Genomic DNA, 24,951 nt, shown 5'->3' with positions numbered 1-24,951 from the left:
ACTCTTGGGATGGGCTGTCCACCCGGGGGAGTTAGCAATCATGCTGAAAGGCTAGAGTTACTGAGTGAAATGAAACTGAGGCAAAGAACTCAGACAAGTGACAGGAATTAATTCCCTTAAATACAAAGCGCCTAACAGTGCAGTGAACAGTTCCTACTGAACAAGAAATGTTTGAACAAAGATTCCATGTGCTCCTGGGGCTTGTTTCACAGCTTACTCAACACGAGAACCTTGTCAACACTCAAGGATTGTCAAGCCATTCACTGAGTCCCGCATGTGGGTTCTGGTTCACCTGGCCTATGATTGATGACATTTAGAAACTGCTAGTCTAGAAAAGGAGTTGTCAAATATCTTTACTCTATCCTCCCCTGCTAATCACTTCATTACTCTGTGTCTGTAAAATGAGGGAGGCAGTTTGCTTTGATCCAGGCCAGATGATTTGAGATAGTAGAGCAGGTGTTCTGGAATTCTCAAATGCCAGATCTGGAAACCTTAATAGCCTGGTCATTTTCAGAGGCCCCTTGTGGGAAGGAGGTGGAGAAAGCCATGGGTAGGATGCTGGTACTGTGTCTCCTCTCCTCTCTAGCAAGCACAGCTGTTCAAATTTTATCTGTTCTACCTTTGGGATTTAGCATGAGATTTCCTTTGAACAAAGAGTTTGATGGCTGAAAAAATCCCTAAGGAATCCAATCCCCTAATTTTACAGGTAAGGAATGAGAACCACAGTAGGTAAGAGAGCAATCACTGGCCACATTTAATGGAATTAGGGGCCAAAGGCTTCCAACTTGCATGCTTTCCATTCCATTGCCTCCTTTTCAAAAAGCATGGAGTGCCTGCTGGGGTTAGAAGAAAAAACAGCCCCCTGCCTCCCCCTTTGGTGGGAATCTCTGGGACCCTCCTAAAATAAGGTAGGCCAGACAATATGAGGTACCTGTGGCTGTGATTAAATTTCTGCACCAGCCTCCCGCCATCAGCAAGCCGTATTTGGATGTTTGTGGTAGGCTGTGACTCGTCGATGGAGATGGAAGAGCTGGCTTTGGCTTCATTTTCTGCTTGCTGGGCTGGAAAGACGGTATTCAATACCTGGGGTGCAGTGCTGAGGAGAGAGGATCCTGTCAGGACACTAACAAAAACAAGGCACGAGGGAAATCCTGTCTCAGATTTGTACTAAGCAATTGCTGCACCTGGCATTGTGTTTGGTGTTGCTGAAACAGGAATGACTAAGACAGAATGCCTGCCCTCATGGAACTTACAGGCCCAGCAGAACTCTCCTCAGACTGAGTTACTGCTAGCTCCCCCTCACTCCTAATAACATTGGGCAAGTTATTCAATCCCCTCTTCCTTGATGTCCTCACATGAATAAGGGCTTAAAGAGAGGAAAGCTGTATGCACGGCAGCCTGGGGTGGGAGAGACCATGGCCGGAACTTGGAGGGTCCAACAGACCAGGATGCATTTAGCTTCAGAGAGGTGGAGGGCAGAATGAGGAGAGGAGCACTCCAAGTCTGCAGTGGAGGCAGGCTTGACACAGCCTGGCAGTGGCTGATGGATATAAGGGATGAGTCTAGACTCTCTGTGATGGACTTTTCAGGCCTGCATTCCCTACTGAAATCTCACTCATGTGTCTATTTCATACTCATGTGCCAACTATGAGAAAGGGGGATGGATGCGGGATTTCCTGAAGACCAACTAAGTGCCCGGCACCATAGGGGTTGATTATGTCTTATGAATAAGACACGGTGTCTGCTGCAGTGTTCAGAGCTCACAGATGGACCGGGGCTGGAATTCACCCACTAGCCATGGTGTGTTGAGCAAATTACTTAAGCTCCCTTAATTTCAACAAGGGTAGTAACAAGGATTTTTAACAAGGGTTAAGGCTACCAGCCTTGCTCAGTTTTTGTAGGGATTTAAGGAGTGAATCAAATAAAGCAATTAGAGTAGCTGACAAACAAAATGTACATAGAACTCCCAATTCTCCACAACCATTTAAAGCCTTTGTCTCTCTCCTGTAAACCACCATACATCTCACCCTCAGCCTTTCTCTTAGCACAGTGGTCAGCAAACCACGGCTCGCGAGCCACATGTGGCTCTTTGGCCCCTTGAGTGTGGCTCTTCCACAAAATACCACGTGCAGGCGCGCACATACAGTGCGATTGAAACTTCGTGACCCATGCGCAGAAGTCAGTTTTCGGCCCGGGCGAGTCTATTTTGAAGAAGTGGCATTAGAAAAAATGGGGGTACGTTCGCTGAGGTCGACCCCTCAGATTGAGGACGTTTTTAGCAAAGGCCAGCTTAGGAGTAACCTAATTAAGTTAATAACAATGTACCTACCTATATAGTTTAAGTTTAAAAAATTTGGCTCTCAAAAGAAATTTCAATCGTTGTACTGTTGATATTTGGCTCTGCTGACTAATGAGTTTGCTGACCATTGTCTTAGCAGATGCCCTGGCCTAGGCCTTTGCAGATCAGAGGCTATTAGACCAAAACTTGCTTGTTTCCCCTGAAAGCCTCTAATCAGATCAGTCCCTATACCTCTCCCTTCCCTCTGATCTTTAAACCTAAAAAGGGTACTCTTAGCACACTCAACTGGAAGTCGTTTCCCAAGTGTGCTTCCTGGGGTCCTAGTCCCTTGAGATATCTCCAGGAAAGTTTCAGAAATGCCACATATTACTACACCAGCAGCATCATGGGGCACTAGTGTATTAAAGGTATTGAGAGATTGTGCGGTTAAGGCAAACTTATTCTAGCACCATGTTCTTTTCATGTTACACTTGTTGATCACTTGCAGAGAATTTCAGTCTACTAAATGGCAGCCATTATTATTCAGGAGTCAGTGTGATGCTGGAGAAAGAGCATAAGACCGGCCATCTGGTCCCAGCTCTACCACTAAATTAAACAAGAGGACTGGCCTTGAACAAGTCATTTGACTTCCCAGGGTTTCAGTTTCTCCAGGTGTAGCACAAGGAACTGTTCTGCTATGAGGATTAGATAAGATAATGTATGCAGAATGCCCAAGACAGGACACTCCAAACAAGAAAGCAACTGGTATTTTTGGCTTTCTTCCTAGTACAGCCTCTTGCATAGAGCTGGTGCTCATCATCTGAAGGTCAAAGAAAGCCTGACACATGGACTTGCCATGCGTCTGACTGTTTCTCTTGCATACTCTGAAAATAAGGTGGGTTAGGGAAGCATGATGAATATAGTGTATGTTTACGAAGCAACCATTACCAAGCTGGACCCTGTGCTGAGTACTTTACAAGTATTAGTTCACTTAATCCTCACAACAGCCTGCAAGGAAGGGATTCAGCATCTCCACTTTACAGATGAGGAAACCGAGGCACAGTGGGATTAAGCAACTCACCCAAAATTCCAGTGTTGGTTCTAGGTGAAGCAAGGATATAATCCAAGCTGTCTAACTCTAGGTCCTGTGCTCCTAACACCTACCACACTCTCCTGCTATGTCTGGGAGTCAGGCAGACCTAGACTTGATTTCAGAAACATTACCCCCGAGATGAAATTTCCTCATCAATAAAATGGGAATTAAATAAAATCCCCCATAATTACTAATAGCTAAAAATAATACACCATACCCAGAATATAGAAGAAACACAGCCAAAACCGGTTTGGCTCAGTGGATAGAGCGTCAGCCTGCGGACTGAAAGGTCCCGGGTTCGATTCCGGTCAAGGGCATGTACCTGGGTTGCGGGCACATCCCCCGTGGGAGATGTGCAGGAGGCAGCTGGTCGATGTTTCTCTCCCATCGATGTTTCTAACTATCTATCTCTCTCCCTTCCTCTCTGTAAAAAATCAATAAAAATATATTTAAAAAAAAAAAAAAAAAAAGAAGAAACACAAATAAAAGTCTATGTGGCTATGTAAGAACATCCAGGGTAGCCCTAGCTGGTTTGGCTCAGTGGATAGAGCGTTGGCCTGTGGACTGAAAGGTCCCAGGTTCGATTCAGGTCAAGGGCACATGCCTGGGTTATGGGCTCGATCCCCAATGGGGGGAGCGTGCAGGATACAGCCAATCAATGATTCTCTATCATCACTGATGTTTCTATCTCTCTCTCCCTCTCCCTTCCTGTCTGATATATTCCAGGGTAAAATGTAGTATGGAGGGACATGGCAGTCTTGCAAACTCAAAGACCTAAGTAACCACAAAGGATGGTCTGAAATTAAAATTTAACTAAAAGCAGTTGGTGGGTAGTCACCTCCTAGGCCGGTATCTTCACTGATAAGGTCATCCTTTACCTTAACTGAGCCTATCTGTCTTTTTGCATCTATGATAACACATCCTTGAAACATCTGGATAACTTGTAACTTCCCTTTTTCTGGGCCCCTTGGGTCACAACCTAATGTGCCTGGGCGCCAGGACAGATACCACAAATTCCTTTGTTGTCATTGTTGTCATGTTAATTGTTGACTGTTAACTATCCTGCACCCACTTATGTGTCTATCATTTTGCTTTTTATCCAATCCCAGAGGTTTCCCCACTTTGCTTTCTCCTACCTCTCTTGTCTATCACCAGTGGATTTCATGTAACACACCTACATCTCCTCCTTTGATTGCAATGTATAAAAATAGATAAAAGACCCGCCATTCTCTGGAGCATTATCCCAAACCATTGAGATACTGCTTCCTGGCAATTGTCGACAGTTTGGCTCAAATAAACTCACAAAAATTCTTTACAGGTTTAAATATTTTTACGTTAACATGTTGTAGAATTGTGCACCTAAAACCTGTATAATTTTGTTAACCAGTGTCACTCCAATCCTATCTAATAATAGACAAACACGGTAATTGACCATACCTTCGCTACATCTCCCATTAGCTAATCAGCATGATATGCAAATTAACCACCAACAAAGATGGTGGTTAATTTGCATACGGAGCAGGTGGAGCGAAGCCTGACGGCCCGGGGCAGCGGAGCAGCGAGGTCTGATGTCTCTGGGGCTGGCAGAGCAGCGAGGACTCATGGCCCTGGGGCTGGCTCCAGCCAGAACTCGGCCAGAGCGAAGGCCTGGGCCCCGGGCGCCGGAGGTAAACCGGTGCCAGCACCCAGGAGAAAGGAAGGCCTATGCACGAATCTCTTCGTGCAACAGGCCTCTAGTAAACTTAATAACAAGAAAAAAAAATAAGCCTCAGAATCCTTATTTGTAGAATGTGGATCAAAACAGGATTAAAGGCCATAATACATATGAAATGCTTAGTATAGTGCTTAGTTAACTATAGAAAAACACTCAAATAGCTGATTGCTATCATTCTTCAAGGTCCTCTTCCACTTATGTTTGCCTAAATTCTGGACCCAAATACTCAGAGATGCTACTGTCTACCCATGGGCTGTAAATGGAAGGTCACTTGAGAGGCACTCCAGCCTAAGCTGAGAGGTAGGGAGTGGAGGAGAAACCTCAATACTGGCCTTGTGATTCTAATTTGAAGCAAGACATTCAAAGAACATTAGATCTATATTGTTCTAATCATTGTGTAGGACAGCCATGTTCAAGGGATGCCCAGTCTGTGTCTGGTGCTTGAGAACTGCTATCACCTGAGTCATTCCTCTCCAGCAGTGGCTGGGCCATCTGTAGCAGTGAGGGCACTTCATCCAGGGGCAGGAATGGTCAGATCAGATCAGACATCTATCAAAAAAGGAGTTTCTTTACTGTCTCCCTGAAAATATCATGAGTCACAGGGAAACTGAGTCTTATTCAGATCAAGAGCTTGAATCATCTGACTGCTCATTTCCTTTGTAGTGAAAATAAAGTAGACACTAAGATGCTTTGTTTCCACAATTATAAGTTCTGAGACCCTGCCATCAAAATTGACTACTACAAAGCAAGGCGAGCAGCCAAAGCTCATCCCCACACTGTAATGACCCAGCTCCACCCAAGTGCAACTCCTGGTGTTTGTTACTCAAACTCAAATAAATGCAGTCTTATCCAAACCTTCAAATTAGTTCCCATGCAAACTGCAACAGCTAAAACAATAAAGTAAGTGTAATGTAACTGAAAGAATTTTTTCAACTGAGAACAATCTATTCATTCACTTCAAAGTATTTTTCCAGATCATCAGAGAAAAAACCCCAGGATTTACTTTTGAGGCAAATCTGAGGAAATTTTTTTAAACTTTTGGTTCCTGATCATTTTAGTTGACAAGATGACAATGGAAAACAGTAAAATTTATGGGTAAAATTAAAAAACACACAAAAACAAACAAACAAAAAACCCCCCACAAAATGGAACAACAAAAAACAAACCCAAAAGGTTATCCATCCGGTTTAGACTAAAAAGCTAAATCCCATCTCACTTAACTATATAAAACTTTTTATTAAAAATATATTTTATTGATTTTTTACAGAGAGGAAGGGAGAGAGATAGAGAGTTAGAAACATCGATCAGCTGCATCCTGCACATCTCCTACTGGGGATGTGCCCGCAACCCAGGTACATGCCCTTGACCGGAATTGAACCTGGGACCTTTCAGTCCGCAGGCCGACGCTCTATCCACTGAGCCAAACCGGTTTCAGCTATAAAACCTTTTTTTTAAAGCCCTGGCCAGTGTGGCTCAGTTGATTGAGCATTGTTTTGTGCACCAAAAGGTTGCCTGTTTGTTTGTTTTTTAAAGTAATTTTTGACATATTTTTATTGATTTCAGAGAGGAAGGGAGAGGGAGAGAAAGATAGAAACATCAATGAGAGAGAATCATTGATTGGCTGCCTTCTGCATGCCCCACACTGGGGATCGATCCCACAACCCAGGCATGTGCCCTTGACCGGAATTGAACCCAGGACTCTTCAGTCCACAGGCCAACGCTTTATGCACTGAGCCAAACCGGCTAGGGCAAAAGGTTGCCAGTTTGAGTCCCCAGCAGGGCATATGCTTGTGGGCTCTATTCCCGATAGGGGGCGTGCCAGAGGCAGCCAACTGATTGATATTTTGCTCTCACATCAATGTTTTTTTTCTCTCTCTCTCCCTCTCTTAAAAAACAAACAAAAAAAAGTCAATAAGAACACATTAAAAATAAAAAAACACCAGAACTAAAATAAAATGAAAGTGGAACTGGCAATGAACATTTATTTAGCTGACAAACACCACACCTGATTATCAAACTGTCTCCATCTGTGGGTTCATCCTCCTCACTAATAAAGTATGTATTCCCATCCTGCTAAAACAGACTGTCTTACAAATATTTTCATTTTTTGAGATGTGGAGCCTTATACACCTAATATTGTTGTATCTTCTAACAGTAAAAGCATTTCCTGTTAGTATTATGAAACTGAACAATCCCCAAAATACATGGTGTTCTGAGCCTTTCCCTGTAATTGCTGGTGGGTAAAAAACTGATAAAACCTTTTTTGGAGATCAATTTGACAACATAAAAATGTGAAGACCTTTGGAGCCAGCAATTTTACTCCTAGTTCATGATTAAGAGGCATACAAAGATTTAATTTGAGATATTCACTGCAATGTTGTTCATAATACTGGCAGCTGCCTAAATGTTTAACAGCAGAGACTGGTTCAATTATAGCACATACGTAGGACAGAAAATTATATTAGCATTAGAAATAAAGTTATAGAAATACATCTGCTGATATGGAATGACAGCAATACTATATGGATTAGGCAAAATAGCAGGTGCTAAAACAGCATGTTTACACACAAACTGTACATATACCAGTAAAACTAGGATACTTCCAGGATACTGACTGAGTATACTGGGAGTTAGGTTTAGGAATAGTTTTTATTCTTTATCTGCATTTTCTATTTTTTTAAAAAAGATAAACACAATCCATTTCAATAATATTAAAAGAAAAAAATTATCCGGTGCTCTACAAAGCTTACCATAGCTGACAGGGAAGCTACAAATGGACTACCTTGAGAATAGTTGTCCTGAACTAACCAGGATCCCAATGTGGTAGGTGAAATGATGAGCAGGGTGGACTTTTTTTTTGTTTGAATTACAAATTTATGTATACTTTTCCTTTTTCACAAGATGAGTACAACCAATTTAAAAATTAGAAAGACAGTACAGATACATTTCAAAGTGGCAAATTTTAAAGTGCACTGCCAAACTGCTATGATAAGTACTATACACAAGCAGGGTGGACTTAACTAAGTTGGTTCTGGTAAATTATACTCTGTTGGTCTCTAATGCCCTGAGCTATGGCCCTTGCCTCTGATGAGGCATGATGGCCGACAGGGAGGTAGGGAATCCTAGGAGAGGGCCAGCCAGCAGCTCAAAGAGCACAGCTGTTGATAGACCACATTTTGATCCCTGCAGATGAGAGTGAGAAGAGCAAGGGCAATGGAAGAGCTACCAGATCTAGGTCAGAGAGGATATCTTGTGATGCAGGAGTGTGGGAAGGAATGCCATTAGAAGCCCGTGTTCTGGCTCCAACACATACCAGTCATGTACCCAAGGGTAACCCTTAAAGTCCAAGAGCCTCAGCTTTCTCTTTGTAAAATAAGGACTATGCTCTGAGTGCCTCTCATGTGTACTCAGTTCCCTCTGAAGAATAATGGTCAAGTGACCCCATGACCATGGCCAAAGTGAATGGGACCCTAAGAGAAGGCAGCCTGTATATAGGCTGGTCAAGGGTCTGGTGGGAGAACTCTGCCTATCAGAGGTAACAGTGCCTATCAATTAACCAGATCCCATTAGAGGTCTGAATGCAAGATGGAGGCCGTGGCAGAGGACACAGGCAGAAAAGTCACAGGAAGTGACAGAGTGAGTATCAGGAAGGACCACAGAAGTAAGAGATAAGAGCTAACATAATGGTTGACCAGTAGCCTGCACTGGGCAACAGTATCCTTGAGCTTTTCTGGATCCTGAACAATGCTGCTGCAGGGCTTGCTGGGAGGAAAAAGTCCAAGATCCCTTATTCCCCCTGAATCCCCATTTCAGATGACCTGAGTATGTGTGTCTGTTTCAGCCTGAAGCCATCAAGGCTTCACACTCTAAATTACTGAGTCAAAGCAGCAATGTGTTACCCTTACTGCTCATTGTGGGGCAGTGCTCTGTGTGCTCCTCAAAACAATAATCAAAGAGGTAAGGACTCTCATCAGTCCCATTTTATAACTGGGAAAACTGAGGCTATACAATCCAAGGTCATGCATGGGGCAAGAAAATGAAGATTTAAACTCAGGTCTATTAACATCAAAGTCCACATTCTCCATAATTTTCCTCCCATAAAAATAAAATGTGAAGTACTCTGTAAAGAGTAAAGACTTATACAAAGTGAGCAATACACAGGATATGCTGAGCCTAACAGGCAGTTCCACTCCTACCTGTGCTGCTCCTTACCTGCCCAGTTTCTGACCCTCGCCTGTGAAGGCTTTGAAGGCTCCTTTGGGCTTCACAAAGTCCTCATCTCGATGGTCCTCCATGTCCAAATTCACCTGCCCACCATGAGCTAACCTCCGCAGCTCTGCTGGCACCTCCCTGCAGGAGAAAATGCAATGCTGGGACCCACACAGAGAAGGATGGGAATGACAGTGATAGTATAAACTTTTCAGTGAAAATCGTTGGGCCTCCACAGAAAGCGGGCTACTCTCATGGCTATCTGTTTGCCTCCCCTTCTCTCTTGTCTACTCAAAGGCATGGTAGAGACCTGTATTTATTTGGTCAGTTGGTTATGCTCAAGGACCAAACAAAACAAGACACAGAAGCAGATCTGTGAATCTATACCTCAACTGTGCTAAATCTGCTTACAAATGTTTACTTCTTAAATAGTAAATACTCAGATCACCCATCTCACTCAATGACATGGAATCTAGAAGAGGATTTTTCTGCTCACCCTCTGCGGATTGACTCCAGAAACTGGGCATTAGATGGGTCTTGGTAGCTTCTGAGTTCACCATTGTCCAGGCTGAATCCACTCTTCCAGAGCTTCAACACTATATGAACCTGGGACAAGAGGAGGTACGCAGTCCATACATTGTCAGGAACCTCGCAAGCACACCATTGTGAACCTGCAAGTTAGCATGTTTTTACTATTTTACTGTGCCATTATTAAAACACAGACAGACAGACAGCCTGGCTGGTGTGACTAAATGGTTGAGCATCAACCCATGCACCAAGAGGTCATAGGTGCGATTCCCGGTCAGAGCGTGTGTTCAGGTTTCCGGCTCAATCCCCAGCAGGGGGTGTGCATGAGGCAGCCAATTGATGTTGATGTTTCTCTCTCATCAATGTTTCTATCTCTCTCTTAACCTCTCTCTCTCTCTCTCTCTCTCTCTCTCTCAAATAAATAAATAAATAAATACAGCACAAATACTAATGTACGCTCAGGAAATAACCAATCAAATAAGTATTAACCTAAAATAAGAAGATAATATAGCACAGATTAAAAGAATGGGCTTTAATTTAAGCAGACCTGGGTCTGTGCTTTCATTTTGCCAATCGCTAGCTCAGTGGCTGCTCTGAGCAGATGACTTAATTGAAACTGTGGCTTCCTCATCAGAAGGGTTGCCAATGTGCTTGGCATGTAGCTTGTGCTCAACTAAACTACTTACAGACTATTTAGCAGTCATTAAAAATATCTAGAACTCCCTATATGTATTCATAGAAAAGGGTCTAGAAGGCTAAAAACCAACATATTAGCAGCTGCCTCAGGTGAATAGAATTTCTATTTTCTTCTTCCTGGCCTTTTATTTTGGAATAAAAGCCCAAATGATTAAAAAATGAATACATTATGGAAACTAATGGTGACAAGGCTATATGAAAAAGTTTATGGCCCTAACTGGTTTGTCTCAGTAGATAGAGCGTCACCCTGAAGACTGAAGGTCCTGAGATCAATTCTGTGTCAAGGGCACATGCCCGGGTTGTGGGCTCGATCCCCAGTAGGAGGTGTGCAGATGCAGCTGATCAATGATTCTCTCTCTTCATTGATATTTCTATCTCTTTCTCCCTCACCCTTCCTCTCTAAAATCAATAAAATATATTTTTTAAAAAAGAGAGAGAGAACTTTTAAAAAAAGATTATGGCATTAATATTAAATTAAAACAACTTCAAAACTGTTTATCCTATATAATAAAATCCTAATATGCAAATCGACCAAACTGTGGAATGACCGGTGGAATGTCTGGTTGTTATGATGCACACTGACCACCGGGGGGCAGATGCTCAACGCAGGAGCTGTCCCCTGGTGGTCAGAGCGCTCCGAAAGGGGGAGCGCCACTCAGCCAGAAGCCGGGCTCACGGCTGTTGAGCGCAGGGGCGGTGGCAGGAACCTCTCTGCCTCTGTGACAGCGCTAAGGAGCAGTGAGCAGGCGGGGGATAAGGAGTGAGGGGTCCCAGAGTGTGAGAGGGTGCAGGCGGGGCTGAGAGATCCTCCCCCTCAATGCACGAATTTCATGCACCAGGCCTCTAGTATAGTATGATTAGTCTTACTGAAGGGGGGACCCTTATGCACAAGGACAAGAGAACTGGGTAATAGTAAGGAAATTTTCTTTTTAAAGTTGCATTTCACACCTCTTCTGGTTGTCTGGAGATCATTCTTTAGCTTTGCCTATCCCACCAGACAACCCTGAATATACTGCCCCTCTGCCTGAGATCCATGGAGTGCCAGTAGACTTCTTTGTTTGTCCATCCCCTCTGCTTACCCCTTCTCAGATCCCTCTGCCCAGCCAGATGAAAGCTACCTTGGATTCTCAGGTAAGCTTCTCTGTTCATGTGCCACAGCAAGGGCACTGTCTCTTCCCTTTCACAGGCTGCTGGTTCATATGTAACATGACCAATCCCTTCTGAAAAATGGTAGAACAGTTCACAAACTTCCCCCTAAGGAAGGTAGATGCACACTCACATCTTGACTGGAATGCCGCCTCCTTTCTCCTGCTACGTAAGCAGACTCTTCCTCTGGTGCTGCCCCAAGGCGGTAGCCACCCCCAGCAAATGGCTATAAAAGAAAAATTCATATAAAGACTTGAGGAATGGGTCAATAGAGGTGGGGTTACTCACATACAATGATGTATTAAAAGCTCATTAACTACTAGATCCACTTTCCACAAATGTAGAGCTACAGGCCCAGGTGGAACTGCAGAGCCATTTACATGCCTGGTCATTAAGTGGCCAGGATTAGGGTGAGAACTGGAAGAGGGGAATGCTGCTTGGCTCAAGGGAACAGTTGCTCCTAGCTCTAGTTAATCATCACCAGGCAGAAATTGGTGTATAGGATAACGGCAGAATTTTTGATTTCCCCAAAGAGACAGAAATCCAAATTTTAAATAAAACAGGTGCCTATTAATTCAATTAAAACAAAATAAAGCAAAACACTAAGTCAAATTGGATAGGCCATATAAAATGTGTGCAGAACCCAACCCAGACCACAGGTCACAAGTTTGAAAACATTGCTCCAAATCTTGATTTCATATTAAAGGGTGGGAGAAACCGTGCTGCTCTTCTGTGTATGAGTAAGCGACAAATGAAAAACAAAACAAAAATTCAGTCACTACTGGGGTGAGGAAGGCCTCCTTCTCTTGCTGGAACCTGAGTCCTGTGGACAGAGACGAACTTCTATGCTCACTTTTGGTTTACTGGTCTCTCCAGGGCTCCTGGTCATTTGCTCCACAGCTACAGCTCCATGTTCCTTGGCACCTTTAAATAGATCATCCACCAGCTCATTGGGACTTCTCTTCCTGGGAGGACCAACAATCTGTTGTCCACTTCTCTCCGAGCCTCCGGCATAAAACCTGTGCGGAAAAGACACATCTAACACCAAACGTACTTGAAAACACAAATACAGTATGTACCAGGTTCTGGGCTAGGTGCTGGGCACATTGAGGAGAAGGGCACTATGCCCATCTTTAAGGAACTTACTATCTAGTTGGGGACACATGTAAGGAGGCAGGCAGGCATAATGCAGTGTGAGCAGCAACAGAGGCCAGAATAAGGGGTGCTCTGGAAACACTGAGCTGGGGAGGACAGTCAAGGCTTCCTAAGAAAGGTGTCTTCAGAGCTGAGTCTTGAGTAAGAGGATGAGATTATCAAGTGAAGAAATCAGGGAAGGGCATTCCAGGCATGCATGACAGCAAGTCAGCTTCGGAGAGTCCCAACTGACAATTAGCCATCCAGTGGCCAACACCTCTCCAGAACATAGCAACTATGGCCACAGTCACAAGCAGCTACCACTAGCAGTTCTGTGCTAATGGTGACAGTGGCATACTTAGTACAGGCAGCGAGGCTCCAGTACTGGCTCTGCTGCTGAGTGACCCTGGGCAAGCCAGTGCATTGCCCTGTATCTTATTTTCCTTGTCTCTGAAATGGGAGGAAAAAAATCACATGCCCTACCTACCTGCTCCTTAAGTCAGGGCCGAGGTTCAAATCAGCAGATGTATGCAAAAGAACAAGCACAAAATAATGCACACATGTAAGGTGGTGTGACACAGCACCAAGAGCTCACCCAAGCCTTACCTCACCTTGCTATTCTTGTGACATATACTGGGGGCACTGTGGTGAGGGTATTTGAAAAGGTCAGGGATGCTCAAAAACAAGCCTGAAGGTACCCACATTGGGTTTTGCAATGGGCCAAGCATGGCTTGAGATTAAGTTAGCACTTTTTTACCTGGGTCTGAAAACCAGAAGTCACATAGCCTGGCTAGCTACCTCCTTATCACTCCTATTCACAGCTGAGTCAATAGCATGTACTTGGGTAGGGGGAATTAAGAACCTATAAAAATCAGTCTCAACCTTTCATTTCCTGACATTCCCTAAGAAATGCAAGGCAGCCCTAACCGGTTTGGCTCAGTGGATAGAGCGTCGGCCTGAGGACTGAAGGGTCCCAGGTTCAATTCCGGTCAAGGGCATGTACCTTGGTTGCGGGCACATGCCCAGTAGGGGGTGTGCAGCTGATCGATGTTTCTCTCTCATTGATATTTCTAACTCTCTATCCCTCTCCCTTCCTCTCTGTAAAAAAAATCAATAAAATATATATAAAAAGAGAAAAGAAATGCAAGGCAAAGCTATAGGCTTTGGCAAGAACACTACCACCAGAGTCATGAGGTCTAAAATGCTGAGGAGCCAAGGAAGTAATTAGGATGTGAAATGAAGAGTCAATGCCTGGAAGAAGAGGTCATTTAGGAGCGGGGCAGTCACATACTTGATGACATTTCCTGTCACTCAAGGAGTGTAAAACCCCAAAATTAACATTTATTTCTGAACCTTGAGTGTACCCAAGAAGGCTGAAGGTAGTGTAAAGTGTATTGAGATGAAATCAGAGAATAAAACACATGCAATTTCTCAGCCCACTTCCCAAATGACCATGATAACCTAACTGCATTTCCATAATGGTTATTACACAATGTTCCTTAGGAATGTCTGACAGACCGAGGCAGAGTCCAGGGAGAAGCAAAACCCGTGAAATGAGGCTGCAGCCAGTTCATTCTTGCTCATTCCGGGTAGATGAAATTCTGCTCAATGGACTGTAAGGGATCTCCAAGCCTTGCTTATGAACTAGGGGCCTGTTCATCAATTGCCTTAAAATCATTCATGCCCACAGTCCATGGACACACACAATAGTGTGATAAAGACCAGAGGTGGGAGGTGGGGGGCAGGGGTTTGCCCAGAAGGGGTCAATGGGGGGAAAAAATGGGACAGCTGTAATACTTTCAGCAATAAAAATTAAAAAAAAACAAACACGAAAGTAAATTCATTCAAAAAACATTAGTCATTCATGGTCATGACCTGGTATTTTCATTTCTAGAAACTATTCTAAGAAAATAATCTGAAATGTAGTCAAAGATTAATAGACAGATATGTTCACAGCACTAATATTTATAGTGTTAAAAAATGAAACAATCTAAATGTTGGACATCCATATGATGTATTATTATAGTCATTGAAAGCACTTATAATTTTAACGACATGAAGTATTTAAGATGTAGTAGTAACCCAACAGAATAAAAAACAAAATTATCTGACTGTCACCATGTAAAATACAGTATTTAAAACAAAGTATATTCATACACATAACCAAGACCAAGTGAAAACAGGCCAAAATATTAATGTAGTTACCAAATAGTAGATGAGTGTTTGTATTTTTTTTATTACACTATTCTGTATTTTCTACAATGAACACTAATTTCATAACATTCCTAAAAGTTAAAAACAAACAGTATGGGTGCATGTATAGTGGGGGAAAGAAACATTTATAAGCCTTTTATTGTTTATTATGTGATGTACTGCTTTTTATTTTATTTTATTTTATTTTATATTTTTATTGATATATTTTATTGATTTTTTGCAGAGAGGAAGGGAGAGGGATAGAGAGTTAGAAACATCGATGAGAGAGAAACATCGATCAGCTGCCTCCTGCACACTCCCTACTGGGGACGTGCCCACAGCCAAGGTACATGCCCTTCACTGGAATCGAACCTGGGACCCTTGAGTCCGCAAGCTGACGCTCTATCCACTGAGCCAAACTGGTCAGGGCTATTTTATTTTAAAATATTATTTTATTGATTTCAGAGAGGAAGGGAGAGGAAGAGATACAAACATCAATGATGAGAGAGAATCATTGACCGGCTGCCTCCTGCATGCCCAACACTGGGGATGGAGCCCACAACCCGAGCATGTGTTCTGATGGAAAATTGAACTGTGACCTCCTGGTTCATAGGTCGCAGCTCAACCACTGAGACATGCCAGCAGGGAATGATGTATTGCTTTTTTAAAAAAAAAAAGTTTTGTTTTGTTTTGTTTTTACTGATTTTTTAGAGGGAGAGAAAGGAAGAGAAACAACAATGTGAGAGCAGAACATCAATCTGCCTCCTGCATACCCCCTACTGGGGATTGAGCCAGCAACTTAGGCATGTCTCCTGACCAGGAATCGGACCAGCAACCTTCTGGTGCCCAGGAAGATGCTCAATTGAGCCACACTGGTCAGGGCTGTAATGCATTGCTTTTTTTAATTAAAAAGAAAATGCTGGAAAAAAATACACCAAAAATATTGATACCTGGTTACCTCTGGGTTGTGGTATTATAAGTTATTTTTTTCTTTCTTATTGATTTGTTTCCCTTCCCATAATTTTCTTCAACAAATATTTTAACAATTAAAAACAAAAATAAACCCAGAATATACCAAAATAAAAGCAGTAGTAACAGGGGACAGGGATTACTTCTAAGCTATCTCTGGGAGGTGGGGGAGACTGTTTCTACTATGCGTGTGACTAGTCCACAGTAGTAATAGCTAATGATAACCAAACACATTTATCCTTCTAGATGACTTACACATTACCATGACTTACACATTATCAAGGATTTTTCTGTGGACTGTGCTCCCTCATGAAAGACTCACCTCTGGCCCTCTTCCTCTTCCTCATCTTCATCTTGGTCATGAATGAGGTCTTTGAAGGATGTTACCCTGTTATCGCTGGAGATGCAGAAAAGAACAAAATTATCTCAGGGAAGTTCATGAAAGGTAACCCCATCACCAGCTGTTAAGGAGTTGAGGACACCTGGGTTAGATTTTTTGGTGCACAGGAAGAGGATCTTTGTAGAAGACAGTTTATATGTCTTCAAGTTTATCTCTCTCCAAGTTTATATGTAAAATAATGTGGCATTTATTTCTTCAAGGTGACATAGGATTGAGAATAAGTTTAGAAAGGGGGAGAGGAACAAAATGGGGGTATGCACTATTTAAAAAACTTACTAATGGCCCTATCCGGTTTGGCTCAGTGGACTGAAGGGTCCTAGGTTCAATTCCGGTTGAGAGCACATGCCCAGGTTGTGGGCTCGATCCCCGGTTGGGGGTGTGCAGGAGGCAGCCAATCAATGATTCTTTCATCATTGATGTTTCTCTCTCTCTCACTCTCTCCCTTTCTTTCTGAAATCAATAAAAAAAATTTTTTTTAAATAAGTATTTTTAGTGTTTAGAAAAAAGCAGAGTTGTCTGAGGTGTGGTAGAGAGGCACACAAAAAATGGGTGTGTGAAGGATTAACTCCCTCTTCTGATGTTGTCTTACTGTCACTTTTTTTCTAGTTTTGATTTGTCCACGAAGAACAATCTTAGTTTTTCAAGGATCACAAGACACAAATTTTATAAAAACATTTTCTGTATTTCTAAGGAGAAAAAAATAGCATTCCTATGATATGGGGGCAAGAGGGCAATACAGGTTTAGTGAGGCTAGACAGGGAAGGAAGAATTGTTTAGGAAGAAAGTTCCAGTTCAGTCTAGAAGGAAACAAGTAGGGGACAGAACAGGCTTTGAGGTTCCATCAACTAGAAATGGGAAGACAAAGACCAACTGATGAGGCGAATACATTCCCTGATCAAGTTAGTTGTGAGCAACTTCCTGGGCATTCTTTGATGCTCTATATGACATGGGTAAAAAAAAAAAAAAATCCTGGCTTTCTGTTGTTAAACACCTTCAAATACACATGTGTGCACTTGCTTGAGTAAAGCACTTGTTCTGGATATGGGTTTCTTTCCCCAGAAGTTCCTATATCTAGACTCTGACATTACCTAATACAGATTCTGATGTCCACATATCTGGGTCTGATCCCAACTGAGCGTCCTACCCTAGGATTCTGGGCATACTAATAAAGTTTCTAAGCCTTTGTTTTTTCATGTGGAAATGGAGATAATCATAACACCAACCTCACAGGCTTTCTGTGAACAACCGGGGTACTGATGCATAATGTAGCACATTTCAAGTGCTACTCTTGAGCAACGGCTCTCAAAGTGTTGGTCCTTGGACTGGAGCATCGGTATTACTTATGAAACTGTGAGAAATGCAAATCCTCGGACCCCACTTTAGACCTCTTCAAACAGAAACTATGGAGGAGTGTCTGGCAATCTGCTTTTAAGGAGCCCTCCAAGTAATTCTGATGCATGTTCCAGTTTGAGAAACACTGCTCTGAGAGTTACCTTAATGGTATGGATGTCTCGAGGACACTGCCAATTTCAGAATATTTTGTTTATGTCCTCCACAAGTTGGCAAAATGTCTCAGAAATCTCAATTTTTCAACATCAAAACTCTCTCCCCCAGGCTACCCTGGAGCCCTGAAGTGGCACAAATGTCCTCTGCCAGACCACATTTTCTGCAGTGCGGATTATCCAATACAGAAACCACTAGTCACATGTGGCTACTGAGCATTTGAAATGTGGTTAAGTACAAATATTTAATTTTAATTAAACAACCACGTGAGGTTAGTGGCTATAATGGACAGTATAGTTTTAGATCAGACAATGGTAGTCCCTGAAATTCTCAAAAAGTATAGTTTTGTTAGATGGAAGAAAAAGACAAAATAGGAACTAACTGCCACCTCTTGGTTGACCCTGTGCTAGGTGCAGGGGTGGGAGATGCTGAACGCGGAAGTAGAAGTAACTCAGGAATTAGACAGACTTGGGCTTGAATCTGGCATAAGAGCAACTGTGAGTTACTCAACCTTTCTAAGGCTCAGCATCTTGACCTGTGAAATGGTGAGCACCCTACCTACTTCCACAGCTACTGAGATATAAGAGAACGTGAGGATACCTGGCAGAGCTTGACAGATGTGGGTGCTCCTGAAATACCAGCCCCTACCACTTCTTGGGACTTATGATTTACTTAGTGATAAAAAACGAAGTTAAATGTCAGAAGAAGAGTTCACAAAAACACAGTAGAGATGTTACCGAGCAGAAAAAGGATATGCGTCAAATAAGTGAATTACAGTTGTGACTGGAGTTCTGAGGAACAGGGTTGTGGTGTCCTGCCTGTGGGTTGGGGATAACATGCTCAATAGGGAAGGTGGGAGTGAAGCTAAACCCGGAGAGAAGCAGGAGATCTGGACAGGCAGAAAGCAAGAGTGGGCATGCCCCGTCCGATAAGAGGCTCAAACAAAAGTGAAAGAACCAAAAACAAGGCAAAATTGAGACACCAAGAAATCAGTGAGGTGAATGAGAAAAGGGGGTTACGATTAGGATGGCAAGTTCACTGCACTCTGGAGGACCCTAAAGTCCACAAGGAGAGGCAGGACATAATTCAGCTGAATGCTGGAACCAGATTGCTGCATTTAGAGCCTTGTTTTACTAGCGGTGTGATCTTGGGAAAATGCCCAGCTTCAGTGTCTTCACCTGTAAAATGGAAATAACAGCAGTATCCACCTCACAGAGTAGTAGTGAGGACTAAAGAGATATATGTACAGACTTAATCCAGTGTCTGGTACTTGGTAAGTGCTCAATAAATGACTGTTACTATGAAGGAATTTAGATTTTCTCCTGTAGCAATGATTAACCTTTTTATGTCCTGAAGACCTTTGAGAATCTGACAAATGCTATGGATTTCCTTGCCAGAAAAAATACTACAAACCAATTTTTGCCTACAATCTCAGGTAATTTATGAACCTTCTCACCATTCCATGGGTTTCTCCAAAGAGTTCAGAGCCACCCCACTAAGAACCCTTGCTCTAGAGTCAAAGGAGTACCTTACTAATTGTCATTCATAGCAGCAGCGACAACATGAAAGATATCTGAGATGAAAGAGAGTGGAGCATGGGGAGAGCCCAGAGGAGACTAAGTGTCCTGCAACAGTCAAGTCAAACCGGGCTGGGGGTGGGAAGAAGCAGGCCCCACACAGAACTCCTTTGAGGTGCCAGCACAAGCTCGGCTTCTGAGAATGTAGTCAGTGTTTTCCTTCTGGACAAGGACAACATTGCAACAAACTGCCCTTCCTTTCCCTCAATGCCAAGTCTGAGGTTTAACCAAAGCAATAAAGTAAGGCCTTTGGGTCTGCATGTGTTCAGCCTTTTACTGCCCTCAGTCTTAACATTAAACTCTCCTATTTCCTTGATTCTTTTACTTTATGTCTATTTCTAAATATGTATACTTGCTGTGAAATGACAAGAAACATAAAGAAAAAATGGGGAAGGTGAGAATGGATGCCAGTAGTAATAAAATGACAATAATAGCTCTTTGTGTTCAAAGTGCTTTGTAAATATTAACTCATTTAATCTCCTATTTGGTAGGGACTATTATCATTCCCATTTGACAAGTGAGAAAAACTGAGGGACTGAGATGTTAAGTAACCTGCCCAAGGTCACAGATCTCTTAACCACTCCCTTAATAGGACGTTGGGATTACTAGGAAACAGAGGTGTGAATACGTGACTGACATCATAGGCTAAGTTTCAACTTCTCTCGCTCTATCTCTCTGACATGCCAACACCCCAACAGTAACCTGGGGTGGCTATGAAATCAGCTATTTATACCAGCAGCTGCAAGAGCCCTTATTCTATAACTATGTCCTAAGCAGTAACAACCTGATATGCCATTAAGGACATCTCACAGGTTAGCACCTAGGAATAATGAAAAGATCAGCTGTCTACAACCTCTTTCTTCTGGAAATGGGAGGAAGGGAAAGTAGTTAAGGAAGCAATGAGATCTGGGGTTAGTGTTCTGTTGAAGGGAGGAAATGTGCCTTAGCTGGTGTGGCTCAATGGTTAAAGCACCAGCCCAAGCACCAAAGGGTTGGGGGTTCAATTCCCTTTCAAGGGCTCATACCTGGGTTGGTTGCAGGTTCATTCCCTGCTGCAGTCAGGGTGCATGCAGGAGGCAACCAATTGATGTGTCTCTCTCACATTGATGTTTCTCTCTCCCTCTCTCTCTGAAAATTAATTGAAAAAATATCCTCTCAGAAAGCCAAGAGACATATGAAAACATGCTCAAAGTCACTAATCATCCGAGAGATGCAAATCAAAACAACAATGAGGTACCATCTTACACCTGTCAGACTGGCTATCACCAACAAATCAACAAACGACAAGTGCTGGAGAGGATGTGGAGAAAAAGGTACACTTGTGCACTGCTGGTGGGAATGCAGACTGGTGCAGCCATTATGGAAGACAGTATGGAGTTTCCTCAAAAAACAAAAAATGGAACTCCCATTTGACCCTGTGATCCCACTTCTAGGAATATATCCCAAGAAACCAGAAACACCACTCAGAAAGGATATATGCACCCCTATGTTGATAGCACAATTCACCATAGCTAAGATCTGGAAACAGCCTAAGTGCCCATCAGTAGATGAATGGATTAGAAAACTTTGGTACATCTACACGATGGAATACTATGCTGCTGTAAAAAAGAAGGAACTCTTACGATTTGCAACGGCATGGATGGAACTGGAGAGCATTATGCTAAGTGAAATAAGCCAGTCAATGAAGGAAAAATACCACATGATCTCACTCATTCATGGATAATAGAGACCATTATAAACCTATAAACAATAATAGATACAGAGGCAGAACTGCCTCAAACAGACTGTCAAACTGCAGCGGGAAGGCCGGGGAGGGTTGGGGGGCAGGAGGGAGGGGGGTAAGAGATCAACCGAAGGACTTGTATGCATGCATATAAGCATAACCAATGGACATAAGACACTGGGAGGTAGGGGAGGCCAGGGGATTGTCAAGGGCGGGGGGAAAAAATGGACACATATGTAATACCCTTTGTAATACTTTAAGCAATAAAAATATTTAAAAAAAAAAAAAGAAAAAATATCCTCAAATGAGGATTAACCAAAAAGTAAATAAATAAATAAAAATAAAGGGACATGTAATTTAAGGCTCAGAAACACAACTAGCAACTCACTGGCAAAGAAACACTTATATCTATATTCCAGGATTGAAGTCAAACCCAAATACATTTACTTTCTCTAAGACTTTTTTTTCTTAAATATATTTTTATTGATTTCAGAGGAGAAAGGAGAGGGAGAGAGAGATAGAAACATCAATGATGAGAGAGAATCATTGATCGGCTGCCTCCTGCACACCCCACCCCTGGGATTGAGCCTGTAATCCAGGCATGTGCCCAGACCAGGAATCGAACCATGACCTCCTGGGTCACAGGTCGACACTCAACCACTGAGCCACGCCAGCTGGACTCTAAGACTTCTTAATAGGGTAATGGGCATCCTAAAATGTCAACAAACAAACAATCCAAAACAACAACAAAACCCCTTTTAAAGTCTAATCTTGTACATCTACAGCACCCCTGGAAGGAAGTCCTTCAGTTTCTACTGAAACCTCAGAGATGAAGAGGCCACTCCTGACTTTCATAAATAAAAGACCCTCAAACATCTTAAAAGGAGGTTCTGAGGTTTCCCCCAGGATGATCATAAACCACACTCACTAAGAGTCCCCACCTGAGAGTGTCATGCATATCTCTACAGGAAAGGAGCAGTGAGGTCAAACAGGGTTGGATTGGGGGAAGGCAGGCTCGACATAGAGTTCCTCTAAGGAGCTAGCACAAGCTTGGCTTCTGAGAATGCCACCAGAGTTTTCCTTCTGGACAAAGAACTAGGACCCACCAGTCAGTCTAGCTTCATCACTGAAACTCACTGTTCCATACGCCCAGGCCTGAACCCTCTGTCAGCTAGGAAACAGCTCCTCATCACTGCTGGAAGCACACCCATATAGCCCTTACCTGGAGACTGTGCCTCTGGATACTGAACTGGGGGTTGCCTGCGAAATGGTCACAATGTCGTCGTCCCCTCCATCCTCATAAAAGCTCGCCAGGGCGATCTGAAACAGAGAGGTAGTTACTTGGGATCCGTAAACAGGCCTTCATCTAACACATAACTCCTCTGAGTACAAAGGAGCACAGACACAAAGATACGGCCCACACTTACAAGTAGGTCTGTACCGGAGGGTCACAGAAAATTAGACCAACTGTTACCTGAAACAAATTCCACCTACTCTGAGGGGGGGAAAAGGCAAGAAGGAAGGCTGGGATGGAGACACTCCTCATTCTCATCTTATTTAAAAACATGATCTAGTAAAAGCCGTGTACAATTACTGAGCACTTATATGCCACATTGAGTGTAACTGCACATGTGCTAACTCACTTCATCCTCAAAGAACCCTATGTAATTTTAACTACTATCCTCTCACTTTACCGTTAATACAGAAGCCCTCAGAAATTAAGAAAACGGCCAAGGTCACACAATTGGTAAGGAGCAGAGCCAGGTTCCATCCCAGGCAGAGTGTGCAGGCTCTTGGTTCTCTGCTCCTGTGTGACAGCCAGGAGCCAGGAACTGTGAGGCCAGTCCAGATGCTGCTTCTATTCTCTCTCTGAGGCTCGGTTTCCTACTCATCCCACCAAACCTGCACAAGGGATGAGAGAATCCTTTCATATTTCTAGAGCCATGTCTTAGCTCTACAGGCAAGGAAAATGGAAGTCTTTTGGCCATTTGTGATTGTTTCTCTCATCGACTCAATGGGCAGGCATTTACTGATCACTTACTCTGCACAAAGAAATAAAGAGCAGGGAGGTCTACAGAGATGAAAAAGACATGGCTTCCGTCCCCAAGGTCACCGGCCTTAAAGGAGGCAGTGAGCTGTCGTGGGACATAATCATCCCACTAGGAACTGTGTGCCTTCACGGGATATAATGCAACTTGCCGGCTGCAGGCAGTGTGCCACTGCAGGACGTAACAGGCTTGCAAGGAGCAAGTGTGCAGTCATGGGATATGAGTGACGGGCATTGAGAGGTGCCTTCATTCAAGTGATGGCCTGGCCATGCAAATCATGCCACAGGCGTGACACTGTTTCCCCACCTACAGTGAGGAGACTGGGGCTGGTGGCGTGCTAACTGTAACACCGTGAGCTCCCAGGTCTTTCAGGCAGAGTCTGCGCTTTGTATTTCTGCCCTGCACAGGAGCTCTGCTCATATGGTCTGCAGAGGTGTGACGCTTTCTCTCTTTGGGGAAGCAATTTAAACGGTGGAGTCAACAGGCCCAGTACAAATCCCAAACTCGCTACTTATTGGCGGTGCAGCCCTGGCATATTCATTACCCTCCGAGCTTCCGACTCCTCGCCTATACAACGAGGCTCGTCTTCTGGACCTCAGTCCTGCCAGGATTAAACGAATCATCATATGTAAAGTGCCTGGCACACGGTGGTGAAGAAGCTGGGTTTTGGGATCAGACAGCACTGAGTTCTAATGTTCTCTCTCCCACCTGCGAGGTAGTGAGGCCCTGAGCACGTAACTGAAGCGCCCTAAACCTTAGCTGCAAAATGCAAAGCTGACATGACTCAAGACACGTAAAAGCAGTTAGAACACCATCCGGTTCGTGGTCGGTGCTCAATAAACATTAATCACCCTCTTCCCAAGATGTACGCCGGCCAGGAACATTTATGCAATTCTTTCTGCGATTTTTATGTGCCGGGCATCGTTCCAGATACAAGTGATTTAAACAGTTTACAAAAAACAAACAAAAAACACACACCAACAACCCTGCGTGTGGCTCATCTTCATGTCTTAATAAGTTTTTATGAATATCGAATACGTGCCGGGGAACTAGACAATCACCTCTAGGAGACCTCCATTTGACAGGGAAGGTAACTAAGAAAGATGAATACATGCCAAACCTGCGCCACCGCCCCGGGTGTAGGTTCTCCCAGCAACTGGGTGGGAGGGGGTGTGGGCCAAATTCTTGGCCGGCTTCTCCCTCCTCCTGCGGTCGGGAATGGCCATCAACGACCCCTCGGCCCCGCGGTGGGGTCCCTCGGCCCGGACTCCGGCCGAGAGTCGGCGCGGCCGCCACGCCCCCAGGGTCCCCCATCCACGCGGGCGGCTGCAGTGCCCGGGTCTCGCTGGCCCAGCGACCCGGCGAGGCAGGAGGGGAACTGAGGCCAGGCAGGGCCGGGCCGGGCCGGGGCTGCCCCGCGGTTCCCCACGACCGAGCCGCGCTGGAACCGCCTGGCAAGCGGCCGCAGGCCCCTGAGGCCTGTGTCGGGCCGCGGCCCGGAGGGATGACTGTGCGCTTCGGCCACCGCGGGCTGGACGTGCCAGGCGCCCGCGCCTCGCAGCCCCTGGCCTGCCCGACGCAGCCTGCCTCGCGGCGCTACCTGCAGATCCCAGCCGGCCGACTCCAGGAAGAAGCGAGCCCGGTCGTCCTCGGTACCCGTCACCGCCACGAACTCCCTCAGAGCCTCCTGCCTCTCCGCCATTTTCGCCCGGTGTGCTCCCCAAACCGCTCCGGTCGTCG

At 44.1% G+C, this 24,951-nt stretch overlaps 1 protein-coding gene across 1 annotated transcript in view; it reads right to left on the bottom strand.

Annotated features, from left to right (window-relative positions):
- Positions 1-24,951, bottom strand: part of NSFL1C (NSFL1 cofactor) — a 31,442-nt gene extending 6,491 nt beyond the window's left edge. Inside the window, exons 1-8 of the mRNA XM_070420069.1 lie at positions 24,812-24,951; positions 22,386-22,483; positions 16,283-16,357; positions 12,518-12,683; positions 11,798-11,890; positions 9,791-9,900; positions 9,298-9,435; positions 932-1,096 (exon numbers count right to left, since the gene is read on the bottom strand). Of these exons, the coding sequence (XP_070276170.1) occupies positions 932-1,096; positions 9,298-9,435; positions 9,791-9,900; positions 11,798-11,890; positions 12,518-12,683; positions 16,283-16,357; positions 22,386-22,483; positions 24,812-24,913 (947 nt within the window). The 5' untranslated portion in view covers positions 24,914-24,951. The remainder of the gene's footprint in view (positions 1-931; positions 1,097-9,297; positions 9,436-9,790; positions 9,901-11,797; positions 11,891-12,517; positions 12,684-16,282; positions 16,358-22,385; positions 22,484-24,811) is intronic.

Source organism: Myotis yumanensis, unplaced genomic scaffold (genome assembly GCF_028538775.1).
Source record: "Myotis yumanensis isolate MYYU_CA2020_CCGP unplaced genomic scaffold, mMyoYum1.0.hap1 SCAF_7, whole genome shotgun sequence".
In the NCBI taxonomy this organism is placed as follows: Eukaryota; Metazoa; Chordata; class Mammalia; order Chiroptera; family Vespertilionidae; genus Myotis; species Myotis yumanensis.
Note: the sequence above shows the minus strand (reverse complement) of the source record. Positions and strands in the feature narration are given on the sequence as shown.